At 49.4% G+C, this 24,518-nt stretch overlaps 1 protein-coding gene across 22 annotated transcripts in view; it reads right to left on the reverse strand.

Moving 5' to 3' along the window:
- Positions 1 to 24,518, reverse strand: part of LOC129834483 (CUGBP Elav-like family member 4) — a 194,183-nt gene that overhangs the window by 63,259 nt on the left and 106,406 nt on the right. For 6 of the 22 annotated variants that reach the window (XM_055899518.1, XM_055899514.1, XM_055899517.1 and 3 more), the window contains exon 1: positions 2,224 to 2,709. In XM_055899518.1, coding sequence (XP_055755493.1) covers positions 2,224 to 2,272 — 49 coding nt within the window. In that variant the 5' untranslated portion in view covers positions 2,273 to 2,709. Of the gene's footprint in view, positions 1 to 2,223; positions 2,713 to 24,518 lie in introns of those variants that run through there. The other 16 variants (XM_055899522.1, XM_055899513.1, XM_055899506.1 and 13 more) reach the window with 6 other exon arrangements.

Consider the following 24,518-nt stretch of genomic DNA (forward strand, 5'->3'; position numbering starts at 1 on the left):
GTTTTTCTATCCACAAATGCCAATAGATGTGCAGGATTATGCGTTGTCTGGTCCCAGAGTCAGTTCCTGTGCCAAACTTTTTCTAGCGCTCCTGACACATCTCTATCCCTGGAGAGAAGACAGCTCCCTGGGGGAGGGGGAGGCAGGAAGGAGGGAGAGGGATGGAGGCAGGGGGGTGTACGAGCGTCTCTAAACCCACTAATGGGCCGTAATGCCTGCAGAAGCACGTAACCGAGACACCTTTGCGACTCCTCATGACAGATAATTGCTGATGTCTTGTATGTGATAAATGTCTCCATTCCATGGGGGCAGAAGTCTTGGCGCAAGCGCACGTCCCACTACTAACCAATCTGCAGCTAGGGCCCTGGTGGGAATACTGTCTACCTGGTTGGGCTGGCCTCCCTCTATCTGCTCTGACTGAGACACGCACGCACGCACGCACGCGCGCACGCGCACGCACACACACACACACACACACACACACACACACACACACACACACACACACACACACACACACACACACACACACACACACACACACACACACACACACACACACACACACACACACACAGAGGGAGAGATTAATCCCTTTCCTACCCAGGGCTGTTTGTTTTCCTTTAAGTCGAGGCCTTCATAGTAAATATAATTTCATTATCAGCCGAGGCTACGCTTTACTTGCCTGCCCTGTCTGATGACTTCCTGTTGCCATTAACGCTCGATACTGTATCTATGTTGGGTCCTGGCCTGTCGCTGTGCTCGCATTTCAGTCAGCGCCACGCCGTGTCCTATACCCTGTCTGTCGTCTCCAACACAAAGTTCCTGTGACAGACTGACTAGCTAGAGAACAGAACTGGGCTGGCTGGCATAGAGAGTCCTCTGTATTTCATTCACTCTGTCTGTATTTTTCTCTTTCCTCTCCTCTCCTCTCCTCTCCTCTCCTCTCCTCTCCTCTCCTCTCCTCTCCTCTCCTCTCCTCTCCTCTCCTCTCCTCTCCTCTCCTCTCCTCTCCTCTCCTCTCCTCTCAGGCTAGAGAAAGAGTAGTAATTGATATTGGTGGCCATCCATCCTCCCTCCCTTAAACCAGAGATCCAATTTATCTCTGTGAATATGCCGATTGGCTCCCGCCCAGGTCTTGTCCGTCAGACTTTGCCTGTTTTTAGATGGTCGTTAATTAAAGATCTAAATGGGAGAGCGAGTGTGTGTCAGAGAACAGGGAAATGTGCCGGCTGATTCACACATCTTGACCACGTAAATCACCAAACTGTCTCAGTCTGGGTCTAATCTTACCCTGGCTGGCTGTGGTGGAACTCAGAAGGCTTGGATACATATAATGCATCTGACCCTCACAATGTAGACGCACACTGGGTCAATTAGATGTAATTATGCCACATGTAAATCTGTAACTGGCTTAATCTGCATTAACCCCGATAATGTTACAAATGGCTTTGGAATGATCTAGTCAATCACACTGTCATTCTGGCTAGGGCCAAGCTGGCGGGTGGCTCTTCAGCTCTGTGTAAAAACGTTAATTCTGTTTTGTGATTTGGTGTTGAAGGCCTAAACCCAAAATCACAGATCATTTATAAACATGTCTGACTACTAACTACACTCTCTCCTCTGTCCATTTTATATGCTGTCAAAATAACAAATCTGAGTTGTACGATTGACCTGGCAGTACAAAGTGGATGGGTTTGACTGTCCTGGTGTTGACTGGTAAAGCCTATACAGGACCTCTGAAGTGTGGCTGTGTGGGGGTGAGGAGGGGGGAAGAGGAAGGTTATGGAGGTGCATGGAAGGGGGGGTTGACTCCCAGTGGCTCTCATCTGTAACCAGGCTGAGCTGTCACTCTGAGGACAGTGAGGAGGGATAGATCCCCACCCAGCCTCTCCTCCTCCCGCTCCTCACTCGACTTTGAACATCTCAGAGTGACAGTGAACCTGACACAGCCCCTCTCTCTGTTGGTCCGGCCGGCACAGATGGGAAGTCAATAGAGGCGAGTGACCTATATTAACGGCTACTCTGCAAACTCCCAGTGTGTCCCTACTGAGAGCAGATTATTAAGGTGTGCGGAGGAGTGGAGGGGTAGAGGGGCGGAGGATTGGAGGGGTGGAGGAGTGGAGGGTTGGAGGGGTGGAGGGAGGGGTGAAGGGAGGGGTGAAGGGAGGGAGGGGGTAGGAGTGAAAAGAGGGAAGGGACAACCAGGAGAAGGTTAATTACCTCCTCGTCCTTCGCTGTCGGCTGGCTTCACCTGGATGGGCCGGTTCATCTGCAGAGAGAGGAGAAAACACCTGGGTTAGTGTGGCCACCTGGGGACATCCACTACAACCACTACCAGGACAGAAGGGGGACAGAGTGGTGTTCATGGGCCTGTAGTTCTTGTCCTGACTCACTGGAGCATCAGATACACAAAACAAACAGTGCTCTGCTCTGTTCTGTTCTAGTAAAGAAGAAGAGGAGAATGTGTGAGCTTTGAGTTTGATGCCAGCATGCCTAATTAATCCAGGGCCTTGGCCTCCGGAGATGCCTGGTTCCCCCTCACAGTTCAGCAGAATTAGCACTTTTCAATGACAGAGTCACACTGGTTGTCAGATGGCATGAGGAGATTAATGCCATTACATCACCCACTATCACCCCACAGAGAGGTCTTCTCTGGCTGCCCTGAGCTTCCTGTCTCCTCCCTACTTCCCTCTGTCCCTTACAGCCATGCCCTGCCCAGCTCTATACACATCCTCTCTCCCTCTGTCCCTCCCTCCCCTCATTCCCTCTCTCTTTTCCACCCCTACCCTTCTATGCCTTGCCCTGCCCTGCCCAGCTGTGCACACTCCACCCATCTACACTTCCTACCTCCCCGACCACTACCACCGCCACCCCTCCCCCCAGGACCAGATCCAAGCGTCGTGACCAGTATGCTGCTCCTCTGGTCAGCCAAGCCCGCCTCAGACACACTGGCTTTTCAAAGCCACACCCAAAAACACGTCCAAGAAACACAGAAAGTCCTGTAAAAAGGTTAGAAGTGCAAATCAATAAACAACCTCTGAAGATACAGTCCAGAGAGGAAAAAGCTTAGCAGCGCCAAGCCCAACATTAGAGGGAACGCCTGCTGTGAATAAAAACTCCCATTGCTCTCTTTGCCCAATGAACACGGTTCCATCTCTCTCAGGAGTATGACATGTAAAAAAAATGACGTTTCAAAGCCTTTGACTGTATAAAACAAGACAAATATCTTCCTATTCCCCTGGATGAATAGTGTGGGGGTAAAGGTCAGTGTAGAGAGTCTCTGTGCTTAGTGAGGGCAGCCTTCCATGAGTGGTGTATTGGCTGTGTCTCCTGGAGACTGCAGTAGACCCTGGGCACTGGGCCTGTCTCTCCTACATAGGGCATGAGGACAGGACCAGTGTGTTTGTCACTGAGCAGCACAGTGCAGGGCTGCCCACTCCCATCAGTCAGATTCACTATGACTGGAAGGCTTAGGGCCGTGGTACACTTGACAGCAGTTGACATGAGCCCAGACGTCATGAGTCAAATGTAGCCAAGAGACTAAACGACGTGGAGGGATGTATGCATCTATCGTCACACTCCTAGTTCCACATCTATATACACCAGGATACACCAGAATACACCGTGGCGCCGGACCAAAGGGTAACGCTGCACAGCCCACCCCCACACAAACCTTCACACAGACACGCTAATGTCAACACTTACAGGCCATGAGTTGAAGATAACACAGATCTATTGTTGTCTTATCCCACGGCCGGCTGTAGCACTATGACTATGATAATACTAACTCATTAGAGCAACAGATGGGTTGTCACTGGACCCCATGCATATCCCAAATAAAAAATTCAGTATAGTGCTGTTTAAGGGATACTGTACTGTGAGTGGTGGAACTGGGCTGTGTCTGAATGGGAGCACCGATGACTAATTGTGGTTAGAGCCTGGAGGGTTTAAGATAAAGTGACTGGGGCTGTGTGGCGGTTAGATGGGGGACTTGGGGAGTTCCAGATGTTGTGTCTAGAAGCCTTTCCTTTTCTCTGCTGGCTTGTTTTGGAGTGAAGGAGGAGGGTGGTGGAGAAACGCAACACTCTTGGATGGATGGAGTGGTGGTGTTAAGGAGAGTTAGAGGATGGAGTGGTGGTGTTAGGGAGAGTTAGAGGATGGAGTGGTGGTGTTACGGAGAGTTAGAGGATGGAGTGGTGGTGTTAGGGAGAGTTAGAGGATGGAGTGGTGGTGTTACGGAGAGTTAGAGGATGGAGTGGTGGTGTTAGGGAGAGTTAGAGGATGGAGTGGTGGTGTTAGGGAGAGTTAGAGGATGGAGTGGTGGTGTTACGGAGAGTTAGAGGATGGAGTGGTGGTGTTACGGAGAGTTAGAGGATGGAGTGGTGGTGTTAGGGAGACTTAGAGGATGGAGTGGTGGTGCTACGGAGAGTTAGAGGATGGAGTGGTGGTGTTACGGAGAGTTAGATGATGGAGTGGTGGTGTTAGAAAGAGTTAGAGGATGGAGTGGTGGTGTTAGGGAGAGTAAGAGGATGAAGTGGTGGTGTTAGGGAGAGTTAGAGGATGGAGTGGTGGTGTTAGGGAGACTTAGAGGATGGAGTGGTGGTGCTACGGAGAGTTAGAGGATGGAGTGGTGGTGTTAAGGAGAGTTAGATGATGGAGTGGTGGTGTTAGGGAGAGTTAGAGGATGGAGTGGTGGTGTTAGGGAGAGTTAGAGGATGGAGTGGTGGTGTTAGGGAGAGTTAGAGGATGGAGTGGTGGTGTTAGGGAGACTTAGAGGATGGAGTGGTGGTGCTACGGAGAGTTAGAGGATGGAGTGGTGGTGTTAGGGAGAGTTTGAGGATTGAGTGGTGGTGTTAGGGAGAGTTAGAGGATGGAGTGGTGGTGTTATGGAGAGTTAGAGGATGGAGTGGTGGTGTTACGTAGAGTTAGATGATGGAGTTGTGGTGTTAAGGAGAGTTAGATGATGGAGTGATTGTGTTAGGGAGAGTTAGATGATGGAGTGGTGGTCGTAGGGAGAGTTAGAGGATGGAGTGGTGGTGTTAGGGAGAGTTAGAGGATGGAGTGGTGGTGTTACGGAGAGTTAGAGGATGGAGTGGTGGTGTTAGGGTGAGTTAGAGGGTGGAGTGGTGGTGTTAGAAAGAGTTAGAGGATGGAGTGGTGATGTTAGGGAGAGTTTGAGGATGGAGTGGTGGTGTTAGGGAGAGTTAGATGATGGAGTGGTGGTGTTAGGGAGAGTTAGATGATGGAGTGGTGGTGTTAGGGAGAGTTAGAGGATGGAGTGGTGGTGTTAGGGAGAGTTAGAGGATAGAGTGGTGGTGTTATAAAGAGTTAGAGGATGGAGTGGTGGTGTTAGGGAGAGTTTGAGGATGGAGTGGTGGTGTTAGGGAGAGTTAGATGATGGAGTGGTGGTGTTAGGGAGAGTTTGAGGATGGAGTGGTGGTGTTACGGAGAGTTAGATGATGGAGTGGTGGTGTTAGAAAGAGTTAGAGGATGGAGTGGTGGTGCTAGGGAGAGTAAGAGGATGAAGTGGTGGTGTTAGGGAGAGTTAGAGGATGGAGTGGTGGTGTTAGGGAGACTTAGAGGATGGAGTGGTGGTGCTACGGAGAGTTGGAGGATGGAGTGGTGGTGTTAAGGAGAGTTAGATGATGGAGTGGTGGTGTTAGGGAGAGTTAGAGGATGGAGTGGTGGTGTTAGGGAGAGTTAGAGGATGGAGTGGTGGTGTTAGGGAGAGTTAGAGGATGGAGTGGTGGTGTTAGGGAGAGTTAGAGGATGGAGTGGTGGTGTTACGGAGAGTTAGATGATGGAGTGGTGATGTTAGGGAGAGTTAGAGGATGGAGTGGTGGTGTTAGGGAGACTTAGAGGATGGAGTGCTGGTGCTACGGAGAGTTAGAGGATGGAGTGGTGGTGTTAGGGAGAGTTTGAGGATTGAGTGGTGGTGTTAGGGAGAGTTAGAGGATGGAGTGGTGGTGTTATGGAGAGTTAGAGGATGGAGTGGTGGTGTTACGGAGAGTTAGATGATGGAGTTGTGGTGTTAATGAGAGTTAGATGATGGAGTGATTGTGTTAGGGAGAGTTAGAGGATGGAGTGGTGGTGTTACGGAGAGTTAGAGGATGGAGTGGTGGTGTTAGGGAGAGTTAGAGGGTGGAGTGGTGGTGTTAGAAAGAGTTAGAGGATGGAGTGGTGATATTAGGGAGAGTTTGAGGATGGAGTGGTGGTGTTAGGGAGAGTTAGATGATGGAGTGGTGGTGTTAGGGAGAGTTAGATGATGGAGTGGTGGTGTTAGGGAGAGTTAGAGGATGGAGTGGTGGTGTTAGGGAGAGTTAGAGGATAGAGTGGTGGTGTTATAAAGAGTTAGAGGATGGAGTGGTGGTGTTAGGGAGAGTTAGAGGATGGAGTGGTGATGTTAGGGAGAGTTTGAGGATGGAGTGGTGGTGTTAGGGAGAGTTAGAGGATGGAGTGGTGGTGCTATGGAGAGTTAGATGATGGAGTGGTGGTGTTAGGGAGAGTTAGAGGATGGAGTGGTGGTGTTAGGGAGAGTTAGAGGGTGGAGTGGTGGTGTTAGAAAGAGTTAGAGGATGGAGTGGTGATGTTAGGGAGAGTTTGAGGATGGAGTGGTGGTGTTAGGGAGAGTTAGATGATGGAGTGGTGGTGTTAGGGAGAGTTAGATGATGGAGTGGTGGTGTTAGGGAGAGTTAGAGGATGGAGTGGTGGTGTTAGGGAGAGTTAGAGGATAGAGTGGTGGTGTTATAAAGAGTTAGAGGATGGAGTGGTGGTGTTAGGGAGAGTTTGAGGATGGAGTGGTGGTGTTAGGGAGAGTTAGATGATGGAGTGGTGGTGTTAGGGAGAGTTTGAGGATGGAGTGGTGGTGTTACGGAGAGTTAGAGGATAGAGTGGTGGTGTTAGAAAGAGTTAGAGGATGGAGTGGTGATGTTAGGGAGAGTTAGAGGATGGAGTGGTGGTGCTACGGAGAGTTTGAGGATTGAGTGGTGGTGTTAGGGAGAGTTAGAGGATGGAGTTGTGGTGTTAGGAGAGTTAGATGATGGAGTGGTGGTGTTAGGGAGAGTTTGAGGATTGAGTGGTGGTGTTAGGGAGAGTTAGAGGATGGAGTGGTGGTGTTATGGAGAGTTAGAGGATGGAGTGGTGGTGTTACGGAGAGTTAGATGATGGAGTTGTGGTGTTAAGGAGAGTTAGATGATGGAGTGATTGTGTTAGGGAGAGTTAGATGATGGAGTGGTGGTCGTAGGGAGAGTTAGAGGATGGAGTGGTGGTGTTAGGGAGAGTTAGAGGAGGGAGTGGTGGTGTTACGGAGAGTTAGAGGATGGAGTGGTGGTGTTAGGGAGAGTTAGAGGGTGGAGTGGTGGTGTTAGAAAGAGTTAGAGGATGGAGTGGTGATGTTAGGGAGAGTTTGAGGATGGAGTGGTGGTGTTAGGGAGAGTTAGAGGATGGAGTGGTGGTGTTAGGGAGAGTTAGAGGATGGAGTGGTGGTGTTACGGAGAGTTAGATGATGGAGTGGTGGTGTTAGGGAGAGTTAGAGGATGGAGTGGTGGTGTTAGGGAGACTTAGAGGATGGAGTGGTGGTGCTACGGAGAGTTAGAGGATGGAGTGGTGGTGTTAGGGAGAGTTTGAGGATTGAGTGGTGGTGTTAGGGAGAGTTAGAGGATGGAGTGGTGGTGTTATGGAGAGTTAGAGGATGGAGTGGTGGTGTTACGGAGAGTTAGATGATGGAGTTGTGGTGTTAATGAGAGTTAGATGATGGAGTGATTGTGTTAGGGAGAGTTAGATGATGGAGTGGTGGTCGTAGGGAGAGTTAGAGGATGGAGTGGTAGTGTTAGGGAGAGTTAGAGGATGGAGTGGTGGTGTTACGGAGAGTTAGAGGATGGAGTGGTGGTGTTAGGGAGAGTTAGAGGGTGGAGTGGTGGTGTTAGAAAGAGTTAGAGGATGGAGTGGTGATGTTAGGGAGAGTTTGAGGATGGAGTGGTGGTGTTAGGGAGAGTTAGATGATGGAGTGGTGGTGTTAGGGAGAGTTAGATGATGGAGTGGTGGTGTTAGGGAGTTAGAGGATGGAGTGGTGGTGTTAGGGAGAGTTAGAGGATAGAGTGGTGGTGTTATAAAGAGTTAGAGGATGGAGTGGTGGTGTTAGGGAGAGTTAGATGATGGAGTGGTGGTGTTAGGGAGAGTTAGAGGATGGAGTGGTGGTGTTAGGGAGAGTTAGAGGATAGAGTGGTGGTGTTATAAAGAGTTAGAGGATGGAGTGGTGGTGTTAGAAAGAGTTAGAGGATGGAGTGGTGGTGTTACGGAGAATTAGAGGATGGAGTGGTGGTGTTAGGGAGAGTTTGAGGATGGAGTGGTGGTGTTACGGAGAGTTAGAGGATAGAGTGGTGGTGTTAGAAAGAGTTAGAGGATGGAGTGGTGATGTTAGGGAGAGTTAGAGGATGGAGTGGTGGTGCTACGGAGAGTTAGAGGATGGAGTGGTGGTGTTAGGGAGAGTTTGAGGATTGAGTGGTGGTGTTAGGGAGAGTTAGAGGATGGAGTGGTGGTGTTATGGAGAGTTAGAGGATGGAGTGGTGGTGTTACGAAGAGTTAGATGATGGAGTTGTGGTGTTAAGGAGAGTTAGATGATGGAGTGATTGTGTTAGGGAGAGTTAGATGATGGAGTGGTGGTCGTAGGGAGAGTTAGAGGATGGAGTGGTGGTGTTAGGGAGAGTTAGAGGAGGGAGTGGTGGTGTTACGGAGAGTTAGAGGATGGAGTGGTGGTGTTAGGGAGAGTTAGAGGGTGGAGTGGTGGTGTTAGAAAGAGTTAGAGGATGGAGTGGTGATGTTAGGGAGAGTTTGAGGATGGAGTGGTGGTGTTAGGGAGAGTTAGATGATGGAGTGGTGGTGTTAGGGAGAGTTAGATGATGGAGTGGTGGTGTTAGGGAGAGTTAGAGGATGGAGTGGTGGTGTTAGGGAGAGTTAGAGGATAGAGTGGTGGTGTTATAAAGAGTTAGAGGATGGAGTGGTGGTGTTAGGGAGAGTTTGAGGATTGAGTGGTGGTGTTAGGGAGAGTTAGAGGATGGAGTGGTGGTGTTATGGAGAGTTAGAGGATGGAGTGGTGGTGTTACGAAGAGTTAGATGATGGAGTTGTGGTGTTAAGGAGAGTTAGATGATGGAGTGATTGTGTTAGGGAGAGTTAGATGATGGAGTGGTGGTCGTAGGGAGAGTTAGAGGATGGAGTGGTGGTGTTAGGGAGAGTTAGAGGAGGGAGTGGTGGTGTTACGGAGAGTTAGAGGGTGGAGTGGTGGTGTTAGGGAGAGTTAGAGGGTGGAGTGGTGGTGTTAGAAAGAGTTAGAGGATGGAGTGGTGATGTTAGGGAGAGTTTGAGGATGGAGTGGTGGTGTTAGGGAGAGTTAGATGATGGAGTGGTGGTGTTAGGGAGAGTTAGATGATGGAGTGGTGGTGTTAGGGAGAGTTAGAGGATGGAGTGGTGGTGTTAGGGAGAGTTAGAGGATAGAGTGGTGGTGTTATAAAGAGTTAGAGGATGGAGTGGTGGTGTTAGGGAGAGTTAGAGGATGGAGTGGTGATGTTAGGGAGAGTTTGAGGATGGAGTGGTGGTGTTAGGGAGAGTTAGAGGATGGAGTGGTGGTGCAATGGAGAGTTAGATGATGGAGTGGTGGTGTTAGGGAGAGTTAGAGGATGAAGTGGTGGTGTTAGAAAGAGTTTGAGGATGGGGTGGTGGTGTTAGGGAGAGTTAGAGGATGGAGTGGTGGTGTTAGGGAGAGTTAGAGGATGGAGTGGCGGTGTTAGGGAGAGTTAGAGGATGGAGTGGTGGTGTTACGGAGAGTTAGATGATGGAGTGGTGGTGTTAGAAAGAGTTAGAGGATGGAGTGGTGGTGTTAGGGAGAGTAAGAGGATGAAGTGGTGGTGTTAGGGAGAGTTAGAGGATGGAGTGGTGGTGTTAGGGTGAGTTAGAGGATGGAGTGGTGGTGCTACGGAGAGTTAGAGGATGGAGTGGTGGTGTTAGGGAGAGTTAGAGGATAGAGTGGTGGTGTTATAAAGAGTTAGAGGATGGAGTGGTGGTGTTAGAAAGAGTTAGAGGATGGAGTGGTGGTGTTACGGAGAATTAGAGGATGGAGTGGTGGTGTTAGGGAGAGTTTGAGGATGGAGTGGTGGTGTTACGGAGAGTTAGAGGATAGAGTGGTGGTGTTAGAAAGAGTTAGAGGATGGAGTGGTGATGTTAGGGAGAGTTAGAGGATGGAGTGGTGGTGCTACGGAGAGTTAGAGGATGGAGTGGTGGTGTAAGGGAGAGTTTGAGGATTGAGTGGTGGTGTTAGGGAGAGTTAGAGGATGGAGTGGTGGTGTTATGGAGAGTTAGAGGATGGAGTGGTGGTGTTACGAAGAGTTAGATGATGGAGTTGTGGTGTTAAGGAGAGTTAGATGATGGAGTGATTGTGTTAGGGAGAGTTAGATGATGGAGTGGTGGTCGTAGGGAGAGTTAGAGGATGGAGTGGTGGTGTTAGGGAGAGTTAGAGGAGGGAGTGGTGGTGTTACGGAGAGTTAGAGGATGGAGTGGTGGTGTTAGGGAGAGTTAGAGGGTGGAGTGGTGGTGTTAAAAAGAGTTAGAGGATGGAGTGGTGATGTTAGGGAGAGTTTGAGGATGGAGTGGTGGTGTTAGGGAGAGTTAGATGATGGAGTGGTGGTGTTAGGGAGAGTTAGATGATGGAGTGGTGGTGTTAGGGAGAGTTAGAGGATGGAGTGGTGGTGTTAGGGAGAGTTAGAGGATAGAGTGGTGGTGTTATAAAGAGTTAGAGGATGGAGTGGTGGTGTTAGGGAGAGTTTGAGGATTGAGTGGTGGTGTTAGGGAGAGTTAGAGGATGGAGTGGTGGTGTTATGGAGAGTTAGAGGATGGAGTGGTGGTGTTACGAAGAGTTAGATGATGGAGTTGTGGTGTTAAGGAGAGTTAGATGATGGAGTGATTGTGTTAGGGAGAGTTAGATGATGGAGTGGTGGTCGTAGGGAGAGTTAGAGGATGGAGTGGTGGTGTTAGGGAGAGTTAGAGGAGGGAGTGGTGGTGTTACGGAGAGTTAGAGGGTGGAGTGGTGGTGTTAGGGAGAGTTAGAGGGTGGAGTGGTGGTGTTAGAAAGAGTTAGAGGATGGAGTGGTGATGTTAGGGAGAGTTTGAGGATGGAGTGGTGGTGTTAGGGAGAGTTAGATGATGGAGTGGTGGTGTTAGGGAGAGTTAGATGATGGAGTGGTGGTGTTAGGGAGAGTTAGAGGATGGAGTGGTGGTGTTAGGGAGAGTTAGAGGATAGAGTGGTGGTGTTATAAAGAGTTAGAGGATGGAGTGGTGGTGTTAGGGAGAGTTAGAGGATGGAGTGGTGATGTTAGGGAGAGTTTGAGGATGGAGTGGTGGTGTTAGGGAGAGTTAGAGGATGGAGTGGTGGTGCAATGGAGAGTTAGATGATGGAGTGGTGGTGTTAGGGAGAGTTAGAGGATGAAGTGGTGGTGTTAGAAAGAGTTTGAGGATGGGGTGGTGGTGTTAGGGAGAGTTAGAGGATGGAGTGGTGGTGTTAGGGAGAGTTAGAGGATGGAGTGGCGGTGTTAGGGAGAGTTAGAGGATGGAGTGGTGGTGTTACGGAGAGTTAGATGATGGAGTGGTGGTGTTAGAAAGAGTTAGAGGATGGAGTGGTGGTGTTAGGGAGAGTAAGAGGATGAAGTGGTGGTGTTAGGGAGAGTTAGAGGATGGAGTGGTGGTGTTAGGGTGAGTTAGAGGATGGAGTGGTGGTGCTACGGAGAGTTAGAGGATGGAGTGGTGGTGTTAGGGAGAGTTTGAGGATTGAGTGGTGGTGTTAGGGAGAGTTAGAGGATGGAGTGGTGGTGTTATGGAGAGTTAGAGGATGGAGTGGTGGTGTCACGGAGAGTTAGATGATGGAGTTGTGGTGTTAAGGAGAGTTAGATGATGGAGTGATTGTGTTAGGGAGAGTTAGATGATGGAGTGGTGGTCGTAGGGAGAGTTAGAGGATGGAGTGGTGGTGTTACGGAGAGTTGGATGATGGAGTGGTGGTGTTAGGGAGAGTTAGAGGATGGAGTGGTGGTGTTAGGGAGAGTTAGAGGATGGAGTGGTGGTGCTACGGAGAGTTAGAGGAGTGAGTGGTGGTGTTAGGGAGAGTTTGAGGATGGAGTGGTGGTGTTAGGAAGAGTTAGAGGATGGAGTGGTGGTGTTAGAGAGAGTTAGAGGATGGAGTGGTGGTGTTACAGAGAGTTAGATGATGGAGTGTTGGTGTTAGGGAGAGTTAGATGATGGAGTGGTGGTGTTAGGGAGAGTTAGAGGATGGAGTGGTGGTGTTAGGGAGAGTTAGAGGATGGAGTGGTGGTGTTAAGGAGAGTTAGAGGATGGAGTGGTGGTGCTACGGAGAGTTAGAGGATGGAGTGGTGGTGTTAGGGAGAGTTAGATGATGGAGTGGTGGTGTTAGGGAGAGTTAGAGGATGGAGTGGTGGTGTTAGGGAGAGTTAGAGGATGGAGTGGTGGTGTTACGGAGAGTTTGATGATGGAGTTGTGGTGTTAGGGAGAGTTAGATGATGGAGTGGTGGTGTTAGGGAGAGTTAGAGGATGGAGTGGTGGTGTTACGGAGAGTTGGATGATGGAGTGGTGGTGTTAGGGAGAGTTAGAGGATGCAGTGGTGGTGTTAGGGAGAGTTAGAGGATGGAGTGGTGGTGCTACGGAGAGTTAGAGGAGGGAGTGGTGGTGTTAGGGAGAGGTTGAGGATGGAGTGGTGGTGTTACGAAGAGTTAGAGGATGGAGTGGTGGTGTTAGGGAGAGTTAGAGGATGGAGTGGTGGTGTTACAGAGAGTTAGATGATGGAGTGTTGGTGTTAAGGAGAGTTAGATGATGGAGTGGTGGTGTTAGGGAGAGTTAGAGGATGGAGTGGTGGTGTTAGGGAAAGTTAGAGGATGGAGTGGTGGTGTTAAGGAGAGTTAGAGGATGGAGTGGTGGTGTTAGGGAGAGTTAGAGGATTGAGTGGTGGTGTTACGGAGAGTTAGAGGATGGAGTGGTGGTGTTACAGAGAGTTAGATGATGGAATGGTGGTGTTAGGGAGAGGTGGAGGACAGAGTGGTGGTGTTAGGGAGAGTTAGATGATATAGTGGTGGTGTAAGAGAGAGTTAGAGGATGGAGTGGTGGTGTTAGGGAGAGTTAGATGATGGAGTGGTGATGTTAGGGAGAGTTAGAGGATGGAGCGATGGTGTTATGAAGAGTTAGAGGATGGAGTGGTGGTGTTAGAAAGAGTTAGAGGATGGAGTGGTGGTGTTAGGGAGAGTTAGAAGATGGAGTGGTGGTGTTAGGGAGAGTTAGAGGATGGAGTGGTGGTGCTACGGAGAGTTAGATGATGGAGTGGTGGTGTTAGGGAGAGTTTGAGGATGGAGTGGTGGTGTTAGGGAGAGTTAGAGGATGGAGTGGTGGTGTTAGGGAGAGTTAGAGGATGGAGTGGTGGTGTTACGGAGAGTTAGATGATGGAGTGGTGGTGTTAGGGAGAGTTAGATGATGGAGTTGTGGTGTTAGGGAAAGTTAGATGATAGAGTGGTGGTGTTAGGGAGAGTTAGATGATGGAGTGGTGGTGTTAGGGAGAGTTAGAGGATGGAGTGGTGGTGTTACGGAGAGTTATATGATGGAGTGGTGGTGTTAGGGAGAGTTAGAGGATGGAGTGGTGGTGTTAGGGAGAGTTAGAGGATTGAGTGGTGGTGTTAGGGAGAGTTAGAGGATGGAGTGGTGGTGTTACAGAGAGTTAGATGATGGAATGGTGGTGTTAGGGAGAGGTGGAGGACAGAGTGGTGGTGTTAGGGAGAGTTAGATGATGGAGTGGTGGTGTAAGAGAGAGTTAGAGGATGGAGTGGTGGTGTTAGGGAGAGTTAGATGATGGAGTGGTGATGTTAGGGAGAGTTAGAGGATGGAGCGATGGTGTTAGAAAGAGTTAGAGGATGGAGTGGTGGTGGTACGGAGAGTTAGATGATGGAGTGGTGGTGTTACGGAGAGTTAGATGATGGAGTGGTGGTGTTAGAAAGAGTTAGAGGATGGAGTGGTGGTGTTAGAAAGAGTTATAGGATGGAGTGGTGGTGTTAGGGAGAGTTAGGGAGAGTTAGAGGATGGAGTGGTGGTGTTAGGGAGAGTTAGAGGATGGAGTGGTGGTGTTACGGAGAGTTGGATGATGGAGTGGTGGTGTTAGGGAGAGTTAGAGGATGGAGTGGTGGTGTTAGGGAGAGTTAGAGGATGGAGTGGTGGTGCTACGGAGAGTTAGAGGAGGGAGTGGTGGTGTTAGGGAGAGTTTGAGGATGGAGTGGTGGTGTTACGAAGAGTTAGAGGATGGAGTGGTGGTGTTAGGGAGAGTTAGAGGATGGAGTGGTGGTGTTACAGAGAGTTAGATGATGGAGTGTTGGTGTTAAGGAGAGTTAGATGATGGAGTGGTGGTGTTAGGGAGAGTTAGAGGATGGAGTGGTGGTGTTAGGGAGAGTTAGAGGATGGAGTGGTGGTGTTAAGGAGAGTTAGAGGATGGAGTGGTGGTGTTAGGGAGAGTTAGAGGATTGAGTGGTGGTGTTACGGAGAGTTAGAGGATGGAGTGGTGGTGTTAGGGAGAGTTAGAGGATGGAGTGGTGGTGTTACAGAGAGTTAGATGATGGAGTGTTGGTGTTAAGGAGAGTTAGATGATGGAGTGGTGGTGTTAGGGAGAGTTAGAGGATGGAGTGGTGGTGTTAGGGAGAGTTAGAGGATGGAGTGGTGGTGTTAAGGAGAGTTAGAGGATGGAGTGGTGGTGTTAGGGAGAGTTAGAGGATTGAGTGGTGGTGTTACGGAGAGTTAGAGGATGGAGTGGTGGTGTTACAGAGAGTTAGATGATGGAATGGTGGTGTTAGGGAGAGGTGGAGGACAGAGTGGTGGTGTTAGGGAGAGTTAGATGATATAGTGGTGGTGTAAGAGAGAGTTAGAGGATGGAGTGGTGGTGTTAGGGAGAGTTAGATGATGGAGTGGTGATGTTAGGGAGAGTTAGAGGATGGAGCGATGGTGTTATGAAGAGTTAGAGGATGGAGTGGTGGTGTTAGAAAGAGTTAGAGGATGGAGTGGTGGTGTTAGGGAGAGTTAGAAGATGGAGTGGTGGTGTTAGGGAGAGTTAGAGGATGGAGTGGTGGTGCTACGGAGAGTTAGATGATGGAGTGGTGGTGTTAGGGAGAGTTTGAGGATGGAGTGGTGGTGTTAGGGAGAGTTAGAGGATGGAGTGGTGGTGTTAGGGAGAGTTAGAGGATGGAGTGGTGGTGTTACGGAGAGTTAGATGATGGAGTGGTGGTGTTAGGGAGAGTTAGATGATGGAGTGGTGGTGTTAGGGAGAGTTAGATGATGGAGTGGTGGTGTTAGGGAGAGTTAGAGGATGGAGTGGTGGTGTTACGGAGAGTTATATGATGGAGTGGTGGTGTTAGGGAGAGTTAGAGGATGGAGTGGTGGTGTTAGGGAGAGTTAGAGGATTGAGTGGTGGTGTTAGGGAGAGTTAGAGGATGGAGTGGTGGTGTTACAGAGAGTTAGATGATGGAATGGTGGTGTTAGGGAGAGGTGGAGGACAGAGTGGTGGTGTTAGGGAGAGTTAGATGATGGAGTGGTGGTGTAAGAGAGAGTTAGAGGATGGAGTGGTGGTGTTAGGGAGAGTTAGATGATGGAGTGGTGATGTTAGGGAGAGTTAGAGGATGGAGCGATGGTGTTAGAAAGAGTTAGAGGATGGAGTGGTGGTGGTACGGAGAGTTAGATGATGGAGTGGTGGTGTTACGGAGAGTTAGATGATGGAGTGGTGGTGTTAGAAAGAGTTAGAGGATGGAGTGGTGGTGTTAGAAAGAGTTATAGGATGGAGTGGTGGTGTTAGGGAGAGTTAGGGAGAGTTAGAGGATGGAGTGGTGGTGTTAGGGAGAGTTAGAGGATGGAGTGGTGGTGTTAGGGAGAGTTATAGGATGGAGTGGTGGTGTTAGGGAGAGTTAGAGGATGGAGTGGTGGTGTTAGGGAGAGTTAGAGGATGGAGTGGTGGTTTTAGGGACAGTTAGAGGATGGAGTGGTGGTGTTACGGAGAGTTAGATGATGGAGTGGTGGTGTTAGGGAGAGTTAGAGGATGGAGTGGTGGTGCTACGGAGAGTTAGAGGATGGAGTGGTGGTGTTAGGGAGAGTTTGAGGATGGAGTGGTGGTGTTAGGGAGAGTTAGAGGATGGAGTGGTGGTGTTAGGGAGAGTTAGAGGATGGAGTGTTGGTGTTAGAAAGAGTTAGAGGATGGAGTGGTGGTGTTAGGGAGAGTTAGAAGATGGAGTGGTGGTGTTAGGGAGAGTTAGAGGATGGAGTGGGGTTGTTAGGGAGAGTTAGAGGATGGAGTGATGGTGCTACGGAGAGTTAGAGGATGGAGTGGTGGTGTTAGGGAGAGTTTGAGGATGGAGTGGTGGTGTTAGGGAGAGTTAGAGGATGGAGTGGTGGTGTTAGGGAGAGTTTGAGGATGGAGTGGTGGTGTTAAGGAGAGTTAGATGATGGAGTGGCTGTGTTAGGGAGAGTTAGAGGATGGAGTGGTGGTGTTACGGAGAGTTAGATGATGGAGTGGTGGTGTTAGGGAGAGTTAGAGGATGGAGTGGTGGTGTTAGGGAGAGTTAGAGGATGGAGTGGTGGTGCTACGGAGAGTTAGAGCATGGAGTGGTGGTGTTAGGGGGAGTTTGAGGATGGAGTGGTGGTGGTAGGGAGAGTTAGAGGATGGAGTGGTGGTGTTAGGGAGAGTTAGAGGATGGAGTGGTGGTTTTAGAAAGAGTTAGAGGATGGAGTGGTGGTGTTCGGGAGAGTTGGAGGATGGAGTGGTTGTGCTACGGAGAGTTAGAGGATGGAGTGGTGGTGTTAGGGAGAGTTAGAGGATTGAGTGGTGGTGTTAGGGAGAGTTAGAGGATGGAGTGGTGGTGTTACAGAGAGTTAGATGATGGAATGGTGGTGTTAGGGAGAGGTGGAGGACAGAGTGGTGGTGTTAGGGAGAGTTAGTCCCGTGTGGCTCAGTTGGTAGAGCATGGCGCTTGCAACGCCAGGGTTGTGGGTTCAATTCCCACGGGGGGACCAGGATGAATATGTATGAACTTTCCAATTTGTAAGTCGCTCTGGATAAGAGCGTCTGCTAAATGACTTAAAATGTAAAAAATGTAAATGTAAGTTAGATGATGGAGTGGTGGTGTAAGAGAGAGTTAGAGGATGGAGTGGTGGTGTTAGGGAGAGTTAGATGATGGAGTGGTGATGTTAGGGAGAGTTAGATGATGGAGTGGTGATGTTAGAAAGAGTTTGAGGATGGAGCGATGGTGTTAGAAAGATTTAGAGGATGGAGTGGTGGTGGTACGGAGAGTTAGATGATGGAGTGGTGGTGTTACAGAGAGTTAGATGATGGAGTGGTGGTGTTAGAAAGAGTTAGAGGATGGAGTGATGGTGTTAGAAAGAGTTAGATGATGGAGTGGTGGTGTTAGGGAGAGTTAGAGGATGGAGTGGTGGTGGTACGGAGAGTTAGTTGATGGAGTGATGGTGTTAGGGAGAGTTAGAGGATGGAGCGATGGTGTTAGAAAGAGTTAGAGGATGGAGTGGTGGTGGTACGGAGAGTTAGATGATGGAGTGGTGGTGTTACGGAGAGTTAGATGATGGAGTGGTGGTGTTAGAAAGAGTTAGATGATGGAGTGGTTGTGTTAGGGAGAGTTAGAGGATGGAGTGGTGGTGTTAGGGTGAGTTAGAGGATGGAGTGGTGGTGTTAGGGAGAGTTAGAGGATGGAGTGGTGGTGTTAGGGAGAGTTAGAGGATGGAGTGGTGGTGTTACGGAGAGTTAGATGATGGAGTGGTGGTGTTAGGGAGAGTTAGAGGATGGAGTGGTGGTATTACGGAGAATTAGAGGATGGAGTGGTGGTGTTAGGGAGAGTTAGAGGATGGAGTGGTGGGGTTACGGAGAGTTAGAGGATGGAGTGGTGGTGTTAAGGAGAGTTAGATGATGGAGTGGTGGTGTTAGGAAGAGTTAGAGGATGGAGTGGTGGTGTTAAGGAGAGTTAGAGGATGGAGTGGTGGTGTTAGGGAGAGTTAGAAGATGGAGTGGTGGTGTTACGGAGAGTTAGAGGATGGAGTGGTGGTGTTAGGGAGAGTTAGATGATGGAGTGGGGATGTTAGGGAGAGTTAGAGGATGGAGTGGTGGTTTTAGAAAGAGTTAGAGGATGGAGTGGTGGTGTTCGGGAGAGTTGGAGGATGGAGTGGTTGTGCTACGGAGAGTTAGAGGATGGAGTGGTGGTGTTAAGGAGAGTTAGAGGATGGAGTGGTGGTGTTAGAAAGAGTTAGAGGATGGAGTGGTGGTGTTAATGAGAGTTAGAGGATGGAGTGGTGGTGTTAGGGAGAGTTAGAGGATTGAGTGGTGGTGTTAGGGAGAGTTAGAGGATGGAGTGGTGGTGTTACAGAGAGTTAGATGATGGAATGGTGGTGTTAGGGAGAGGTGGAGGACAGAGTGGTGGTGTTAGGGAGAGTTAGTCCCGTGTGGCTCAGTTGGTAGAGCATGGCGCTTGCAACGCCAGGGTTGTGGGTTCAATTCCCACGGGGGGACCAGGATGAATATGTATGAACTTTCCAATTTGTAAGTCGCTCTGGATAAGAGCGTCTGCTAAATGACTTAAAATGTAAAAAATGTAAATGTAAGTTAGATGATGGAGTGGTGGTGTAAGAGAGAGTTAGAGGATGGAGTGGTGGTGTTAGGGAGAGTTAGATGATGGAGTGGTGATGTTAGGGAGAGTTAGATGATGGAGTGGTGATGTTAGAAAGAGTTTGAGGATGGAGCGATGGTGTTAGAAAGATTTAGAGGATGGAGTGGTGGTGGTACGGAGAGTTAGATGATGGAGTGGTGGTGTTACAGAGAGTTAGATGATGGAGTGGTGGTGTTAGAAAGAGTTAGAGGATGGAGTGATGGTGTTAGGGAGAGTTAGAGGATGGAGTGGTGGTGGTACGGAGAGTTAGTTGATGGAGTGATGGTGTTAAGGAGAGTTAGATGATGGAGTGGTGGTGTTACGGAGAGTTAGATGATGGAGTGGTGGTGTTAGAAAGAGTTAGAGGATGGAGTGGTGGTGTTAGAAAGAGTTAGAAGATGGAGTGGTGGTGCTACGGAGAGTTAGAGGATGGAGTGGTGGTGTTAGGGAGAGTTTGAGGATGGAGTGGTGGTGTTAGGGAGAGTTAGAGGATGGAGTGGTGGTGTTAGGGAGAGTTTGAGGATGGAGTGGTGGTGTTAAGGAGAGTTAGATGATGGAGTGGCTGTGTTAGGGAGAGTTAGAGGATGGAGTGGTGGTGTTACGGAGAGTTAGATGATGGAGTGGTGGTGTTACGGAGAATTAGAGGATGGAGTGGTGGTGTTAGGGAGAGTTAGAGGATGGAGTGGTGGTGTTACGGAGAGTTAGAGGATGGAGTGGTGGTGTTAAGGAGAGTTAGATGATGGAGTGGTGGTGTTAGGGAGAGTTAGAGGATGTAGTGGTGGTGTTAGGGAGAGTTAGAGGATGGAGTGGTGGTGTTACGGAGAGTTAGAGGATGGAGTGGTGGTGTTAGGGAGAGTTAGATGATGGAGTGGGGATGTTAGGGAGAGTTAGAGGATGGAGTGGTGGTTTTAGGGACAGTTAGAGGATGGAGTGGTGGTGTTACGGAGAGTTAGATGATGGAGTGGTGGTGTTACGGAGAGTTAGATGATGGAGTGGTGGTGCTACGGAGAGTTAGAGGATGGAGTGGTGGTGTTAGGGAGAGTTTGAGGATGGAGTGGTGGTGTTAGGGAGAGTTAGAGGATGGATTGGTGGTGTTTGGGAGAGTTAGATGATGGAGTGGTGGTGTTAAGGAGAGTTAGAGGATGGAGTGGTGGTGTTAGGGAGAGTTAGAGGATGGAGTGGTGGTGTTAGAAAGAGTTAGAGGATGGAGTGGTGGTGTTAGAAAGAGTTAGAGGATGGAGTGGTGGTGTTACGGAGAATTAGAGGATGGAGTGGTGGTGTTAGGGAGAGTTAGAGGATGGAGTGGTGGTGTTACGGAGAGTTAGAGGATGGAGTGGTGGTGTTAAGGAGAGTTAGATGATGGAGTGGTGGTGTTAGGGAGAGTTAGAGGATGTAGTGGTGGTGTTAGGGAGAGTTAGAGGATGGAGTGGTGGTGTTACGGAGAGTTAGAGGATGGAGTGGTGGTGTTAGGGAGAGTTAGATGATGGAGTGGGGATGTTAGGGAGAGTTAGAGGATGGAGTGGTGGTTTTAGGGACAGTTAGAGGATGGAGTGGTGGTGTTACGGAGAGTTAGATGATGGAGTGGTGGTGTTAGGGAGAGTTAGAGGATGGAGTGGTGGTGCTACGGAGAGTTAGAGGATGGAGTGGTGGTGTTAGGGAGAGTTTGAGGATGGAGTGGTGGTGTTAGGGAGAGTTAGAGGATGGAGTGGTGGTGTTAGGGAGAGTTAGAGGATGGAGTGTTGGTGTTAGAAAGAGTTAGAGGATGGAGTGGTGGTGTTAGAAAGAGTTAGAAGATGGAGTGGTGGTGTTAGGGAGAGTTAGAGGATGGAGTGGTGGTGCTACGGAGAGTTAGAGGATGGAGTGGTGGTGTTAGGGAGAGTTTGAGGATGGAGTGGTGGTGTTAGGGAGAGTTAGAGGATGGAGTGGTGGTGTTAGGGAGAGTTTGAGGATGGAGTGGTGGTGTTAAGGAGAGTTAGATGATGGAGTGGGGATGTTAGGGAGAGTTAGAGGATGGAGTGGTGGTTTTAGGGACAGTTAGAGGATGGAGTGGTGGTGTTACGGAGAGTTAGATGATGGAGTGGTGGTGTTAGGGAGAGTTAGAGGATGGAGTGGTGGTGCTACGGAGAGTTAGAGGATGGAGTGGTGGTGTTAGGGAGAGTTTGAGGATGGAGTGGTGGTGTTAGGGAGAGTTAGAGGATGGATTGGTGGTGTTTGGGAGAGTTAGATGATGGAGTGGTGGTGTTAAGGAGAGTTAGAGGATGGAGTGGTGGTGTTAGGGAGAGTTAGAGGATGGAGTGGTGGTGTTAGAAAGAGTTAGAGGATGGAGTGGTGGTGTTAGAAAGAGTTAGAGGATGGAGTGGTGGTGTTAGGGAGAGTTAGAGGATGGAGTGGTGGTGTTACGGAGAGTTAGAGGATGGAGTGGTGGTGTTAAGGAGAGTTAGATGATGGAGTGGTGGTGTTAGGGAGAGTTAGAGGATGTAGTGGTGGTGTTAGGGAGAGTTAGAGGATGGAGTGGTGGTGTTACGGAGAGTTAGAGGATGGAGTGGTGGTGTTAGGGAGAGTTAGATGATGGAGTGGGGATGTTAGGGAGAGTTAGAGGATGGAGTGGTGGTTTTAGGGACAGTTAGAGGATGGAGTGGTGGTGTTACGGAGAGTTAGATGATGGAGTGGTGGTGTTAGGGAGAGTTAGAGGATGGAGTGGTGGTGCTACGGAGAGTTAGAGGATGGAGTGGTGGTGTTAGGGAGAGTTTGAGGATGGAGTGGTGGTGTTAGGGAGAGTTAGAGGATGGAGTGGTGGTGTTAGGGAGAGTTAGAGGATGGAGTGTTGGTGTTAGAAAGAGTTAGAGGATGGAGTGGTGGTGTTAGAAAGAGTTGGAAGATGGAGTGGTGGTGTTAGGGAGAGTTAGAGGATGGAGTGGTGGTGCTACGGAGAGTTAGAGGATGGAGTGGTGGTGTTAGGGAGAGTTTGAGGATGGAGTGGTGGTGTTAGGGAGAGTTAGAGGATGGAGTGGTGGTGTTAGGGAGAGTTTGAGGATGGAGTGGTGGTGTTAGGGAGAGTTAGATGATGGAGTGGCTGTGTTAGGGAGAGTTAGAGGATGGAGTGGTGGTGTTACGGAGAGTTAGATGATGGAGTGGTGGTGCTACGGAGAGTTAGAGCATGGAGTGGTGGTGTTAGGGAGAGTTTGAGGATGGAGTGGTGGTGTTAGGGAGAGTTAGAGGATGGATTGGTGGTGTTTGGGAGAGTTAGATGATGGAGTGGTGGTGTTAAGGAGAGTTAGAGGATGGAGTGGTGGTGTTAGGGAGAGTTAGAGGATGGAGTGGTGGTGTTAAGGAGAGTTAGAGGATGGAGTGGTGGTGTTAGAAAGAGTTAGAGGATGGAGTGGTGGTGTTAGAAAGAGTTAGAGGATGGAGTGGTGGTGTTACGGAGAATTAGAGGATGGAGTGGTGGTGTTAGGGAGAGTTAGAGGATGGAGTGGTGGTGTTAGGGAGAGTTAGAGGATGGAGTGGTGGTGTTACGGAGAGTTAGAGGATGGAGTGGTGGTGTTAGGGAGAGTTAGATGATGGAGTGGGGATGTTAGGGAGAGTTAGAGGATGGAGTGGTGGTGTTAGAAAGAGTTAGAGGATGGAGTGGTGGTGTTAGGGAGAATTGGAGGATGGAGTGGTGGTGTTACGGAGAGTTAGAGGATGGAGTGGTGGTGTTAGGGAGAGTTAGATGATGGAGTGGGGATGTTAGGGAGAGTTAGAGGATGGAGTGGTGGTTTTAGGGACAGTTAGAGGATGGAGTGGTGGTGTTACGGAGAGTTAGATGATGGAGTGGTGGTGTTAGGGAGAGTTAGAGGATGGAGTGGTGGTGCTACGGAGAGTTAGAGGATGGAGTGGTGGTGTTAGGGAGAGTTTGAGGATGGAGTGGTGGTGTTAGGGAGAGTTAGAGGATGGAGTGGTGGTGTTAGGGAGAGTTAGAGGATGGAGTGTTGGTGTTAGAAAGAGTTAGAGGATGGAGTGGTGGTGTTAGAAAGAGTTAGAAGATGGAGTGGTGGTGTTAGGGAGAGTTAGAGGATGGAGTGGTGGTGCTACGGAGAGTTAGAGGATGGAGTGGTGGTGTTAGGGAGAGTTTGAGGATGGAGTGGTGGTGTTAGGGAGAGTTAGAGGATGGAGTGGTGGTGTTAGGGAGAGTTTGAGGATGGAGTGGTGGTGTTAGGGAGAGTTAGATGATGGAGTGGCTGTGTTAGGGAGAGTTAGAGGATGGAGTGGTGGTGTTACGGAGAGTTAGATGATGGAGTGGTGGTGCTACGGAGAGTTAGAGCATGGAGTGGTGGTGTTAGGGAGAGTTTGAGGATGGAGTGGTGGTGTTAGGGAGAGTTAGAGGATGGATTGGTGGTGTTTGGGAGAGTTAGATGATGGAGTGGTGGTGTTAAGGAGAGTTAGAGGATGGAGTGGTGGTGTTAGGGAGAGTTAGAGGATGGAGTGGTGGTGTTAAGGAGAGTTAGAGGATGGAGTGGTGGTGTTAGAAAGAGTTAGAGGATGGAGTGGTGGTGTTAGAAAGAGTTAGAGGATGGAGTGGTGGTGTTACGGAGAATTAGAGGATGGAGTGGTGGTGTTAGGGAGAGTTAGAGGATGGAGTGGTGGTGTTAGGGAGAGTTAGAGGATGGAGTGGTGGTGTTACGGAGAGTTAGAGGATGGAGTGGTGGTGTTAAGGAGAGTTAGATGATGGAGTGGTGGTGTTAGGGAGAGTTAGAGGATGTAGTGGTGGTGTTAGGGAGAGTTAGAGGATGGAGTGGTGCTGTTACGGAGAGTTAGAGGATGGAGTGGTGGTGTTAGGGAGAGGTAGATGATGGAGTGGGGATGTTAGGGAGAGTTAGAGGATGGAGTGGTGGTGTTAGAAAGAGTTAGAGGATGGAGTGGTGGTGTTAGGGAGAATTGGAGGATGGAGTGGTGGTGTTAGGGAGAGTTAGATGATGGAGTGGTGGTGTTACAGAGAGTTAGAGGATGGAATGGTGGTGTTAGGGATTGGTGGAGGACAGAGTGGTGGTGCTAGGGAGAGTTAGTCCCGTGTGGCTCAGTTGGTAGAGCATGGCGCTTGCAAGGCCAGGGTTGTGGGTTCAATTCCCACGGGGGGACCAGGGTTCAATTCCCACGGGGGGACCAGGATGAATATGTATGAACTTTCCAATTTGTAAGTCGCTCTGGATAAGAGCGTCTGCTAAATGACTTAAAATGTAAAAAATATAAATGTAAGTTAGATGATGGAGTGGTGGTGTAAGAGAGAGTTAGAGGATGGAGTGGTGGTGTTAGGGAGAGTTAGATGATGGAGTGGTGATGTTAGGGAGAGTTAGATGATGGAGTGGTGATGTTAGAAAGAGTTTGAGGATGGAGCGATGGTGTTAGAAAGATTTAGAGGATGGAGTGGTGGTGGTACGGAGAGTTAGATGATGGAGTGGTGGTGTTACGGAGAGTTAGATGATGGAGTGGTTGTGTTAGAAAGAGTTAGAGGATGGAGTGGTGGTGGTACGGAGAATTAGATGATGGAGTGGTGGTGTTACGGAGAGTTAGATGATGGAGTGATGGTGTTAGGGAGAGTTAGAGGATAATGCGATGGTGTTAGAAAGAGTTAGAGGATGGAGTGGTGGTGGTACGGAGAATTAGATGATGGAGTGGTGGTGTTACGGAGAGTTAGATGATGGAGTGGTGGTGTTAGAAAGAGTTAGAGGATGGAGTGGTGGTGTTAGAAAGAGTTATAGGATGGAGTGGTGGTGTTAGGGAGAGTTAGGGAGAGTTAGATGATGGAGTGGTGATGTTAG

This window comes from Salvelinus fontinalis, chromosome 35, assembly GCF_029448725.1.
Source record: "Salvelinus fontinalis isolate EN_2023a chromosome 35, ASM2944872v1, whole genome shotgun sequence".
Lineage (NCBI taxonomy): Eukaryota > Metazoa > Chordata > Actinopteri > Salmoniformes > Salmonidae > Salvelinus > Salvelinus fontinalis.